Source organism: Puntigrus tetrazona, chromosome 22 (assembly GCF_018831695.1).
Source record: "Puntigrus tetrazona isolate hp1 chromosome 22, ASM1883169v1, whole genome shotgun sequence".
Classification (NCBI taxonomy): Eukaryota; Metazoa; Chordata; class Actinopteri; order Cypriniformes; family Cyprinidae; genus Puntigrus; species Puntigrus tetrazona.
In genome coordinates, this window is record NC_056720.1 from 9636618 (window position 1) to 9651822 (window position 15205).

Below are 15205 nucleotides of genomic sequence, written 5' to 3' on the forward strand. Positions count from 1 at the left end.
AACAAAAGGAGGTCAGCACTGGAGGAAGCAGTACAGTGTGGTAGAAAGCGAGGTGCTACAGTATTTGTCCTCTTTTCCCAATTCGGCCCCCCTCTCTCTTTTTGCGCTCACCTGTGCCTTTCTTGCAGATGTAGGGCAGGTTGTAGTTGCAGGGCACATCGTTCCATTTGCCGTTCTCATGTGCGATCATCACCACGCAGTCCTCTCCGCCCGCAAAGAAATTATCCGGCTGGTTCTCCCTCCAGTTCTCATATTGCTGGAGGAGGAACGGGGGATATTTCAGGCCTAAATCCAATCCCATGGCTTTACTAGGTGTTTCATGTACCATCTTATATATCCATTGCTTTACAAACGGGTTTTCAGGTACGCCTAATGGGTCTGATATAATATATTATACAAATGATTTGAAAATCGGATCAATTTTGCTTTTATTATCATATTGTGATTAGCTTAAGTGATTCGTTGTAGTGTATGTTTTCATATTTTGTATTAAAAAGTTCATGTATTATAAATAATAATTTTTTTTTATATAATAAATATTTTTTTAATTTTTAAACTACTTGTTGCATATTTATCAATTGTATTAATGAAACAAATAAATATTTTAGCTGATGATGGAAAAAAAATGTATACTATAAAATATGAAAATAAATGTTAAAGTATTTAAATTAACTATAATATTTTATTGTTGATGGATAAATTTCAAATAAATACATCTATTTATATTTGGTATATTTGTATACCATATTATTTTTATACCAGATATCAATGAAAAGTATATTTAGAATACTTAAAATAAAATCTATATAAAAATAAACGCCAATGAAATATTAAAATATATGTCAATTTAAATATTTATATGAAATGTCATATTTTATTTACTCTCTGATGACAGAGTAAATGATAGATAAATGTTAGTTGATCTTCTTACAATAAATATAATATTTTATTTGTTAATGGATACAAATATGTCCATTAAATATTGAGTTTAAATAAAGAAATTATCTAATAAAACATTACAAATACATGAATAAATAAAACTGATATAAAAATGTTATCTTAAAAATGTAATAAAATTCTAATATTTTATTTTTGTCGATTGAGACATTCCTCCAGATGTCTACTTTAAACATACAAAGAAATTATACATGGTTTTCAGTTGATAAAACTATTAAATAAAATATAGGCTCATTTAAATTCTTATGTTAAATATTTTATTTGTTAAAGGATATAACTATTTCAATGAAATATTGTTTTTGTTTAAATACAGAAATAATCCAGTAAAACATCTATTAAAATATATTCATAAAAAATTATATAAAAATGTAATAAAAAACGAATAAGATAAATTTTCATTTAAATACTTATATCAAATGTTCTATTTACATAATTATTTCGATTCAATTCGAGGTAAACATACAACATACTTAAAAAATACAATATTACCCAAATTTGTATACTTTATATCTATTTTTTCCTGAGTGTGCCAGTCTCACCAGATCCATGTTATCAGTCCACTGAAAGTCGTCTTCCACCATCCTGTCATTCAGACCAATCCACGTGTTTTCATGGCACAGTCCTGTTTAAAAAGATCCCAACGCATATTTCAATCACAACATATTTCAGATGAAAACGCTCATATAAATACAAAGTGTAACCAGCAACCAGGATAACCACTGGATTAACCAGGTTAATAGAGTCTTAGTGCTATAAAATGCAGAGTTAATGCTTCCCTTTTAAGTGGTAGTCTGCTTTATGTCTCCTACAGGGCCACTGGGAGCCGAACGATGGTGTTATCACAATCACAATTCAAGCTCAAGCCAGAAGCCATCAGATCGTCCCAAGATGCATTTGTGAAGATTTTTTTTTTGGGGTCTGGCTGTAATGGAATTTCAATCACGGTGTTACTGATTAACATCATTACAGGGCCCATTAATCTTCCTAATGGCTGTGGCCCCTTTATTGCAAGGGTGGAGATGTCCATTTTCAAGGCGATTAAACACACTTTTTGGTGAGCGCCGTGGCTCTCAGTGCAGACAGCATGCTGCGAGAGGCCACACCGAGCGTCATTACGCTGGATTTAGACTCGACTAGAGGAGGCAGACAGGAGGTCAGCGTCCTGCCGCTTCTCTTAGGTGTCTGACTGGATATTAATGAATCTAGGCTATGCAAATAGTTTTAGCCAAAGCTAATTGGGTAAAACAGACAAAGATTAGCCACAGATACTGGCCATTTGCTGTTTTATATTCCATGAAGAACTCGATTCTGCAAAACACAGAATTTTAGAATGAATAATAAGCTTTAGTCATGTTATAGCCGTGGAATTTGATTTGGTACATGCTAGTCAGTGCAAATGATTTTTTAGTAGGCTTATTTTTGGTTTTTTTGTGGAAATTTTATCATAATAAATTATGAAAGTATACACAGAATTTTCATTACATTACACCACAAAAAAATAATATTATTAATTTGTTCATTAATTTAATGACACTAGTATTTTATCAAAATATTGGTTGGTATATGCTGTTAATGTTATTGTTTTATTTGATTTGATTAAAAAATAATAATAATAAAATAGTGCTTTAAACTGAATAATTGTGATTAATCTAATCCAAGTTTACATAAAAGTGTGTACTGTGTATATTATATGATGCATGTCTGTGTGTGTGTGTGTGTGTGTATAATATATATATATATATATATATATATATATATATATATATATATATATATATATAGACATGCATGTATATATATATATATATATATATATATATATATATATATATATATATATATATATACATGCATGTATATCATTTCTGTTTAAAAGAAACCCTGTTCTTGCATTTTAGCTCTTACAAAAAATTCTAAGGGCACAATTATTTCTTGATGCTAAAAAGCTTTGTATCACAGGAATAATATATATATATATATGTTAAAATAGAAAGCAGTTATTTTAAATTGCAAAGTTATTTCCCAGTATCACTGTTTCACTGTACTTTCAATCAATTTAATCAGCATTGGAGAGCAAAAACAATCCTCTTACCAACCCCAAACTTTTTGTCAGTGGATGAACCCTGATACTGACCGTTAATGAAGTCCTGCTCTTGGTTGGAATGGATGCTAGCCAGGTGGCCGCTGTGCTCCCTGCAGTCCTTCTCTGCATCTTCCCACGTGTGTCTGCGGGTGAAGTACCTGTAGCAGTGGCCGTGAAACTTCCTCCAGTTGTGCTCGCAACCCTCAGTGTCTGCCGTGAGGAAGAAACAGAGGCTGAGGTACAGTAAAGAGCCCGAGACATTAGCAAAAACATCACCGGTTAGCATCTAGCCTTCCTTCAGCACAACTCGCACGATTAGCATCACAATGCGAGGAAAAAGTTAAAGATTAGCACGGATTTCTTAGCATTTGGTTAGTCTGGGATGTTTAAAAAAAGCCCATTCAGCGATAATCCCACACTTAGCTATATGCTAGCCTACTTTCGCCCTCAACTTTAGCTTCTCTGAGGTGACACATTCAAGCTTTTTATTCGTGTGTCATTCTAATCCGTGGCTTTGAACATAAGCAGTTTAGCATTAGCAAAAACGTGTCTTAATCTATTCAAATGACAACAATCTAGAGGAGCGTCTTCCGCCGCTAAGTTCAGCGGCTAATTAAGCCCTGTCACATCCCTGTCAGAAATGCCTCTTTCTAGCCCTCTGGGACTCTCTGCCGCATCTGGACGCATGACGAACAGATAATCTGCACTTTTCTAAGCACGTGTGGCTTCGTACATTTGCGTAAATGTATGTGGGTGAAGGTTTTAGCCGTCCCAGACTTTCCATTTCATGACGCTCCAAGCACTTCTCTGCCTTTTTTACTTCCAGCAAATTCAAAGCGACGTTGGTAAATTGGCTGCTGCAAATTGGCCCATACGGAGCTCTGTTTAGCATGCAGAACGTGGGGCAGAGGAACAGAATGTACCCCAAGAAAGTATTTAAGGCGCCACGACCACTGGGTCTGCGTGTCCAAAATGTTAACGTCTACTGTCAATCACCACACTTTCTCGTTTTCTTCATCAGAATGAAAATGCAATCAGGATTTGCATTTCTTTGCCATACGTACTAGCCTTGTTGGCGGTGGTGAACCAGCATTGGGTTTGTTACGTGAAGTGACTGGTTAAATTTAGGAGATTCGTGAAAAAAACGAATTACTTGCATTCGATTCGGTGCAGCTAATCGATGTTGAGTGTCTGAAATAAACATGTACCAATTAAGGGCAAATGTGAATAATTTTTTTTTTTTCTGGTTTAATAAAACAAAAAGGTACAAAACACTGCGTTTATCTTTATCGTTAAAATATTCATCTAATTTTATGTTTTTGTGTCTTGTGATGCCACATACGTTGAAAATTCCTCACATTGCACCAACAAAATTCAATTATTAGCAACAAAATTATGATTTTTCTTAACTGACATTAGCACTTCACCAAAGCAGAACCCGTTGATTCCTTAACCCACATCTTTGTTGGGCCTGGGACAACATTGTGATTAACCAATCTGATTTAAAGTTTTTGGTGTTTTTACAACAGTATCATTCATCTATCATTTCCACTGGTTTTAGGTGTTACTCATGGGTAAGGGTTTAGGTGTAGAGATATGGTCAAGACAAATTTTATGGATTAAAATGTTGTTCCAGGGTCAACAAAATATGCGAATTCAGGATAAATAAAATTAGCTTTCACTTTCATTCAAGGGAGCAAATTAAACAAAACAGTTAAATGCATCAAAGTTAAATAAAATAACAAAAACTAAAATTAAAATCTGAATAATATGGGAAATAAAAATAACATTTTAGATCCTGTTTAGGCATTTTATTTACAGAGCAGTTCTTATATTTCTTAATATATGGCATTTCTTGTTTGGTAAACTCCACTTCCACATTTTTTCGCATTCCCTGAAGATCACCAATGTAAAAGAGTCAGAGCTTAATTTTGAGGGCTGTCCCGTTTAACCTGAGTCAGAGGGATCTAGCCTGAAGCTTAACCTGAAAGAAAATACTGGCTGGAATAAAAGAATCATGATTCTCTCTCATACGCTTTGGCATTCAAGTTGCTTTCTTTCCCCTAGGGAGAAAACAGACTGGCTGCTCTTTCACTGCTGCTGGAAGGATAGAACAGAGACAACACACGTCATGTTTCCCAAAGGAGGATGAACAGCGTTAGCTAATCTGTAAGGAAACAGCTAATGTTTAAAGTAACAATAGTTCTTAACTGGTGGGCCAAGAATAGTAGTAACTATCAATGCTAAATGCAAATAATAAAATGCAGTAGTCATAGATATGGGTTTGCCAGCACAATATGTATATATGTGTGTGTGTATTTTACTTTTATGGTTCCCATATATTTTATTGATTGTCATATATATATATATATATATATATATATATATATATATATATATATATATATATATATATATATATATATATATATATATATATATATTCTGACGTGAAAGGTCCTGACAAAACAAAGCAGACTGTATTACATACAGATATTTGTCAAAAGACACAAAAAGCCAAACAAATAAAGGTTCAGTTGCAATAAGAATATACAGTTTATGCAATATATAAAATTGACTTGTTAGAGTACAAACAATGAAACAACAAAAACACCAAAACAAATACAAAATAAATAAACTAACAACAAACTATAAACACAAGTGTAATATATATACTAATATATACTAATATATTCTATTCTATTATATATAATATATATATAAGCATTTTTCTTTATTTGCTTTAATATGCTTTTAATGTACAATAAAAACTATTTCTTTCACTTATAAATATGCAAAAATATGGAAGTCTGTTTCTGCCACTGAATAAAAAAAAAAGGTTATTGTGACTTTTTATCTTACAATTCAAACTTTATATATATATATATATATATATGTATGCATATATATCATATATGTATGCATATATATATATATATATATATATATATTTATGACTTCATGTGCTTTAATTTGACGTCCTTTTTTATTATCATTTTTCCCTGTTTTAGGAAATCCTAAACGTGATCCTGGATGGATCCTTCAGCAATCGCAGAGCCGTAAAGCCGAGAGTTGTAATGGGCTCCCCACGGATGGCCTGTAATTGCTCTCGATAAACCAAGCTGATACACCTCGTGGCTGTGAGCATGAGTGCATGAAACCAGAGTGCTTTCGGCTCGCATCAGCTTTAACAGACGCTAGCCCCTTTAAATCAAGTGCGCCAACAGCCCGTACCGCCGAGGCCATAAGCATGCATCTCCCTGGCAGAGATACGGATAGTGTCTGTACACGAACAGAAACGGCAGCATGTTTGTCGCTCCTTGTTCCAGCACTCGGCCCTCTGTTCTCGCTCCATCACTTTCACATCTGTGAAAGAGCGCTTATTACTCCTCGCTCTCGGATATTCTCGGCTACATCATCCGAGACAGAATGAGGTGGCCGAAACAGTAATCTTCGCTATCGCTTCTCGTGTCTTCTTGCGCTTGTTTACGGCCTTCGTTCTCGCAAAGAGCAAAAGCGTGTTTGGCGAAATGGCGACACCTGAAAATCAACCCCCCGAACGCTTCATCATCAGGGGTCTCCAAACCGCAGCACTAAAATATCACATCGTGATGGGGATAAATGACCCAATCACTCAGCTGGAAGCACTTGCCCTTTTTATTTTTAACTGCTGCTCATTCACTTGCCACACATTAATCAGAAAAACGTGCAGAGCGTCGACGCGTCACGCTCGGAGGGGAGCTCCAGATAGACTGTAAGTGGCCAAGACAGCCAGCGAGCCTCTCGAAGAAGTGTCTTCATTTAATAAGCTAGTGTTTATTTTTTAATTGATCGTTTGCAAACCCGCTCTCCTGTTGCCGTGACGGACAAACGACGCCGAGGTGTGTTCTCACACAGTGTAAAATACATCGCAGAGCAAAGAGAAAACTGACAACACGGCGAAAAGCACATGGCGTCGTGGTTTCGTTATTACAGTTGCTGTGGCAACCAGGAACAGCACAGCTTGACCCTCAGCGCTTTTTTTTATTTACTCATTGAAAAGTTTCAATTCAGTCAATCTGTTTTAACAAAATTTGTTGAGCTTTGTTTTGCTTTGCTCTGTTTTTTGTTTGGTTTTGATTTTTGTTTTTCATCTTTCATTTTTAGGTTTTGTTTTGCTATGCTCTGTTTTTAATGTGTTTTGATTTATTTTGATTAATGTTTTTAGTTTTTCATTTTTGTTTTGTTTTTCATTTGGCTTTGCTATTCTTGCTTTTTTGCTTTTTTCTCTTTTAAGAAAAGTGTTAATTAAGAATATATATATATAAACTTTTGTTATATATATAAACTTTTGTTATATATATATATGTTTTTTTTATATATATATATATATATATATATATATATATATATATATATATATATATATATATATATATTATTACTTAATATATATATATATAAACTTTTGTTATATATATAAACTTTTGTTATATATATATATATATATATATATATATATATATATATATATATATATATATATATATATATATATATATATATATATATGTATTGTTACATTTTATTATTTACTTTTAGCCTTTCCCTGCTTGACACCATCAGACCTGCATGCCATTTCTGGGTCACGTTTTTACGTTGGGGTTCTCAAAGAAGAAATAAATGGAGGACTCCACTTGGCTGCTATTCCATGGGTCTCTTTTTGCAAATATTTGCAGAAGGACCGGTTTTAATGAGCATGGGATATGAAAGCAAAGCCTGCGGTGAGCAATATCATCTGCTTTGAACACTGTCGGGCTGCTTTCTTCAAAGCATTGCAACTCCCACTAGTCTTTGGGGCGAAGGCTTTCAGGTGGAGGACCGGTGACAACCGCCCGTTCCCATTCCGGGCCGGGTGCCAAGGTATGCCAACAGTGACTTGTATTGCCTCCAGCATCTCTATTCTTCCTGTGACTGGAGATAAGAGGGCAGGCTCTGCTGGTGCACACCAATTTGGACACGTTCCCACTGTATTACAATACACCGTCAACAGACGTGAGTGGATCCAGAAGCTTGTTTAACGGAGTCTACTGACTTCTCTTTTCATTCACACGTCTGAATCTATCAATCAATCAATCAATCAATCAATCAATCAATCAATCAATCAATCAATTAATCAATCTATCTAGCTATCTATTTACTCCATCCATTGTCTTGTATAACTGTCTTTATTTACATTCACAGTTTGTCTCAAAACATCTTGTTTTTTTTAAATTCACAATTTCTAATTTATACAGTATGAATATTCTTCAATGTCAATTCAAGGATAAATGGTGCACAACCCTTACTAAAATGTAATATAATTAACATAAGATGATGTTAATCCTTTGGGATGTCATGGGCAGTTTTATTTATACATATATATATTTTTTTTTACAGCTTTACATTTTGAAATTTAAGGTATCTTATTGACCCACAGGAACCGTAAATGACCAGCAATGCTGTGATCCAGACTAAACCTCCAGTAACCATCACCACCCAGCCTGGAAATTCAAGCTGCTCTTTGCTTAAATGTACTTGCAAACAAAGTTTTTGGAATTCTGTGCACTTTTCGTGCCAAACTTCAACAATTGCTTTGCTGAAACAAGACTAGGAAAGTTGCCAAGTCTTCCTATAATGTCTTCCTCTTTTTCCAGCTGCCTCACTAACACCAGCCCTCCGCAGCATTCATTCATATTCCTCCAGCAGAAGAGAGCAATTTCCACTGGCTCAGAGCCCTGATTGGTAACCTAAATAAAAAAAAAATTCTCGCACTGTGGCTCTCTGATGCATGAAGATTGAAGCTTGATGAATACTTCATTCTCCCCCCTGAGTGAGTCTGCCACAGATTATTAGGTAGCGTATGCATGTGGACCTGCGCCATAAAACTCTCCGGAACAACTTCGATAACGTTCATTATTTAATCCAATGTTGAAATAATGTGGACTTGTGCCATAAAGCTCAGCAGAACAATTTCGACAATGCCAATAATTTAATCTAAAAAATACTAGTCTTACACAAGTGCTGTAAATTACAAAGACCGTTCTCAAGCAGCAAACTAACATCTGACAATATGACCTTAAACCTAATTAACCTGCTTTACCTGCCCTGCCTACAACATCCTGGTTTCCATATATGGAATATTCAACTTCCTGTTTTCCTTATATGGAAAAATAACCAAAAAAACCTTTGCTCAACCACCCGTGTTTAGTAATCTTCACCACACGCTCCTGTTGATGTGATGTTATAATTAAGAAATCTTCATTAGTGCAAACACTATCTAAAGACCCAGAAGACTGTGATTAATTTGGCTGTGCTCAATATTAGTTGATGCAGGACCTCAGTGGTGCAACTCACTGTCTGTCTTGATTACTTTCAGATCTGCTTGCTTCCAGCACAGACTAGACGGCATGTAACATGCCCACCACTCTTTTCAGTTGTCAATCAATCTGCTACTCTTGACAAAATTTCTCTAAGGATAAAAGAAATTTCAGACTGGTGCATTGTTTAACCTTGTTACAAACATGCAAGCTCCAATAGTCATTTTCTCTAGTAGGCAAACTTATGGACAGAAATCAATCAGAGCTTGACGGGAAAAAGCCACATATAATGGAGTAAAAATATCTGGCTACCGATTTTATGTTGTATCGATTAATTATTATAGACTAATGTCGTATTGAGGAATAACGTTGGGTGCAATCTCCTGCTTCTACTGTTTTCTTTACAAAATCTGTGTATTCTGTCCTCAATAAAAGTCAACACAGCCAGATACAAAAATAACCTGTCAAATATTTATTATAAATATTGACCAATCCAGCATTCCAGCCTGAAAGAATGGATTGAGAATATATGATGGTTTCAAACTGAGAAACCTGATGGTTTTCACGCATCTATCGAACCCACCACCAACTAACAGAAAGTCTTACAGAGTTAACAAAACTATGTTTTATATATATCAACTGTAGCACACTGATGAAAAGTTATGCGGTGAAGTTAATAATAGAAAAAAACAAAAGTCAATTCAACAAATGTATATACGATAAAGCGGTGTATTGTGTATCAAGTATTGATAATAACTAATAACGATATCTATTGTTTTGTTTAATTAGATGCTTCTGAGTAACGCATACAATTGGTTTGTGTGGTTTAATGAAGTACTACACTGAGTATTTGCCTGTGAAATATGAAAACAGTAGCTGACTCAAAATGTGCAAATTGTTATGAAAGGTTTATCGACTCAATCTTAAGTTTGTTTTTCACTGACACTTGAAACTGGCATTAACTAAAATGATTAAATGGTGTAGAAGTATTGCTTGTTCTTACTAACTAATATGAACTAATGTTAACTATTGAAACTTAGTGTAAAGCGTTATAGCAAATATCTTTTCACATTCTCCATTGAAATGCCATCAAATGATATACAACTTGTTGGAAAACAAAACACAACAAAACAAAGACTGGCCCAAGTTTGAAAGTGATTGAAAATTTCAAGTTGAGTTTTCTCAACTTGAAAATTGAGTTTTCTGAAGTCTTAAAATTGCTATGCAAAATGTTCTTTTCTTGACAATAATTATTATTCACAATCAAAATTATGCTGTGCACATTTGTGATCAAAAAACCAGTCTTAAGCCGCTATGGTATATTTATAGCAATAGCTATGAATGCATTGTATGGGTAAAAATGACAGATTTTTCGAAAATCATTAAGATATTAAATAAAGATCATGTTCCATGAAGATATTTAGTCATTTCTTCTACCGTAAATATGAAAGAAAAAAAACGAAAAGCGAAGTCGCAGTCTCCACTCTGAAACAAACAAACAAACAATAACAACCCCCGGGGTGGAAGTGTGTGGTGAACTCTGAAATAATTATATCGTAATAACAGTAAAGCTGTTCAAGACAACACGACAGCACTGGCTGAGATGTTTGCGGCATCACGCTAGGCCGAGGACAGCCTCCGACTACGACAACAAAATGATTTTGTGGTGGGCCTAAGTTAATAAGCATCAGCCATGACTCCGGCTCATAAATCTTCCCCACACATTTGACTTAACAAATACTTTACAGTCAGCCAGATACAGTGGGAATTGCCCGCGCTCACTAAATTAGGAGCGGGAAGGGAGAGATATATGCAGAAGCTGTGTGTGTGTGTGTGTGTTTGAGAGGTTTCCTGAAATGTGACTCGCGAGCCACGGGCGGCATTAATGTCCCTTCATCCTCGCTCGGGACTCTGCACCTTTATCCAAAGGCACTTTCCGTTCTCTCCGAACAAATATTTGCGTCACGGATTGGGATTTCAAAAAGAAGCGATAAAGAACTGAACAAGCGCGCGATATTAACGTGCGCAAGTGGCATGAAAGTGCATTCTGCAGCTCTGGGATTAATTAAGCATGTCACACACTAATCAGCTTTTTATTCAATTCGCAAATGATTCGCTCCACGCGAAGAATGGAGGACGTTTGGAGCACGCCATGCATGTTTGTGAATTTCTCCCGTTCGCTTTCTCTTTAACAAAGCCAATTGAGCAGAAATTGCCAGGTACACGTCCTCCTCGAGATCTGATTGAGAGGGAACGACCGGCAGGGAAGCTTTTGAGGCTAAATTAAAGGTGCTGAAAGCGCGTTTCTTCAGAGCCGGCGGCCCGTGGAAATTTAGCGATGTTAAAGACAATCGAGGATTATTTCCCCCCAAAAAAACCCATTAGGGATTGCTGCTTTAATGCGAGGGTTTAATGCGTTTAGAAATGCTTTTACCTCAATTTGAGAGTTGCAATTAGCATAACAGATTAATTGGCTCAGCGGGTCTGTTGATACACACATTACCGCGCGTATCGAACAGCTGGCCTCTGAACCCGACCGGTTTTGGAGGTGTTGTAGGTGTATTGACATTGCTAGCGGTCGTCATGGAAACTGGAGGTTTCTGGTGGAGGCAGGTGAGCTTCAAAGGACTGATGTGGTTGTGATGAGAACAGACAGTCTTTGAATCACATTACACCGGAGACTGGGCGAGCAAACAAATTAACCTGACACGGGCTTCAGCGCCTCTTTGATCATTCTTATTGAAGGGGTGTGTGCGGGTGTACATTAACCACTGTTCGCGCACAAAAAACATCCAGATTGGTGCTCTCGAGGTGCGGTTTGAAAACGCCAGTGCAGGTGCGGAATAACAACCATATTCACGCTGAACGGAAATCGTGACAAGCAAGCGCGCAGAAATGCTAAATATACGCATTAGTACCTTTCCAAACATACGTGTAGCGCTTTTAGGTTTCGCATTGAGCACTGCTTGCTGAATTGACTACTGTAATAGAACTACTAATTTAAAGTTATAAATTAGATTAATTATAAATAACGTATAATTAAAATAATGCATTGTGTGTAATGTATTGCATTTTAATATTTCTTTCTTTTTTTCTAATAAAAGAAATTAAGCATTTCCCCATAAGAACTGAACCGGGTTTTAAATGTATTATTTGAATTACATTATAAAATAATATATTACATTTTCATTACAAGTCAGTTCTTCCGAAATAAAAAGAATGACATTTGTACTTTCGCAAGAAAAAAGTGTTATATAATAGTAATAATAAAAATAAATGAAACATATATATTTCATATTTATTTTCTGTTAAGAACAGCAAATTATATATTTTAATTTAAAAACTGTAAAGGCATAAATCTTTTGATTGATTTTTTTAAGTATAGCCTAATAATAATAATAATAATAATATTAATGTATTAATTTAATTATTAATATTAATCATTTATTTTCCATTAAGAATGACAAATTATATAATTGAATTCAAATCTGCAAAAACAAATAATTAAAAAAACTTTTATGTATTATAATAATAATAATAATAATAATAAAATTAAATAAATTCATAAATAAAATGCTACAACATAAATGTAATTGAATTATAAATAGCAAAAACATAAATCCATTTTTTTTTAAATTGCTGGTTGCAATCTTAAAAATAATGCCTTTTTTCTAAGTTATTAAAGTATTTACAGCAACTTTTTAAGATGTCATTACAACATCTGTTCTTCTGTAAAAGAAATCCTTGGGATTTTTACATCTGGACCCCAACTGTAACACCCTATAATCCTTTGCCACAAACTATGGCCAATCAGACTCAAGCATTTAATGAAGCGCTGCTCCAAAATGAAATATAAATCAAAGACTGCAGACACGTAGACAGTAGTCCTGCATGCTAATGTAAGAGTTCACCCAAAAACGAACATTCTGTCACCACCAAAAGGGCAGCCATGGACTCGTTCCAGTCTACTGCTCCCACTCCTCAGGCCCACTTTACAAGACATAAAGTGTGTGTATGATGGGAGGGCTTTGGGGGCTGCGTTGGGAGGGGAGGATTCGGGTGGAGGTGCGTTTCGCTCCATCAGAGCGATCTCAAGTCCGAGCTGCTTCCTCTATTTTCTCACTCTCGTTTCCCTCTCAGACTCACTTTCTCTCTCGTGCGGCGGGGACGGGATTGATCGCCCATGCTTCATTGCCCTGCAGCTGAACGCTTGCTTGTAAGGCCACAGGACGCTACAGCAAACACATTGAGGCTGGAGAAAGCGATCATGCAGCAGAGGTCTGACACTGCTTGGATTACAGCAGGATTAAATGTGCTGCGTCTCAGAACAGGTGCTGCTTGTTTAGCTATCTCCACCTACTAAAGCATATGTGTGTTGTGTTTATGTATGTATAAACACACAAACATTTGTGTACATATTTAAGAAAATATATTCATTTTATATTAAATATATATATTTATACATACATATATAAATTATACTAATATAAATATAGACGCGAATACATGTAAATATTCTGTGTGTGCTAGCATCACTTTGTGGCAACTTTCATCCATATAACCTTTCATCCATGCATTTGTCCACTAATCCCTTTCTCACTTCATTCATTGATCACTTCATCCCTTCATCCCTTTTTTGATCATCCATGCATCCCTACATCCCTTCATCCTATCACATTTTCATTCATCCCTAAAGTATTCATCCAACCATCTCTTCATTTATCTGTTCATCCATCAATTCATTCTTTCATTCATTCATTCATCATCTCTTTATCCATCCATCCATTCATTCATCCATCCATCCATTCATCCATCCCATCATTCCTTCATTCATCTATCTATCATTCACCTCTTCATCCATCCATTCTTCCTTTTATTCATTCATCCATCTCATTATAAATTCATTCACCCATCCATCCATTATCCAACGGTTTATTTATTCATTCATTCATCCATCCTTCGCTTCTTCCATCCCTTCATCCTTTCATCCATCCATCCATCCATCCATCCATCCATCCATCCATCCATCCATCCATCCATCCATCCATCCAACAGTTTATTCATTCATTCATTCATTCATTCATCCATCCTTCACTTCTTCCATCCCCTCATCCTTTCATTTATTCATCCATCCATCTGTCCATCATCACATCATTCCTTCATCCATCCATTCTTCTTTTTATTCATTTATTCATCTATCCCATTATTCTTTCATTTATCCATCCATTCATTCATTTATTCAATGGCCTTTAAAAAATCCCACTAAATTAAAAAAAAATATTAAAATGACAAATGCACATAAAAACAAATGAAACAAAATAATCAACTAAAATTAAAATGAATGTTTTTTTTTTTAAATATGCCACTTCTTCCGATTTAAAAAGGGATCAGGAACTTCCCCCACTCCCCACTTCTTTTATGCCGTATATTTCATCATTTGAATTATTATACAATATTTGATATTTTCTTACCTTTCTCACAGGTAGCTCCACCATAGCTGGGCAGACACAAGCATACGAAAGAGTTGATCTCATCAATGCAGGTGCCTCCATTCTGACATGGATTGGACTGACAATCATCAATATCTGCGAGAACAAAGAGAAACGGAGAGATTACGAATTTCAGAAACAACACATTTGCTTTTTTTATTTTTTTTTAACCTTTTCATTAGAGCTGAGAAAGTACCGCAGGTGCTAAAGCGGCAGCACGCCAGAAAGTTTTTGTTCTCGTTATTTTTCTATTTTCAAACTAACATATGTCCTAACATTTCTATATTTCCAATTACTGAGGTAAAATGTCTCGCTGGCGTTTCTGAAATGATCTACAA

The 15205-nt window shown here is 35.3% G+C and overlaps 1 protein-coding gene across 1 annotated transcript in view; it reads right to left on the reverse strand.

Annotated features, from left to right (window-relative positions):
* The window catches only part of LOC122328186 (neurocan core protein-like), a 56907-nt gene that overhangs the window by 10933 nt on the left and 30769 nt on the right, over positions 1-15205 (reverse strand). The window contains exons 4-7 of the mRNA XM_043223895.1: positions 14850-14963; positions 3092-3250; positions 1497-1579; positions 112-256 (exon numbers count right to left, since the gene is read on the reverse strand). Of these exons, the coding sequence (XP_043079830.1) occupies positions 112-256; positions 1497-1579; positions 3092-3250; positions 14850-14963 (501 nt within the window). The remainder of the gene's footprint in view (positions 1-111; positions 257-1496; positions 1580-3091; positions 3251-14849; positions 14964-15205) is intronic.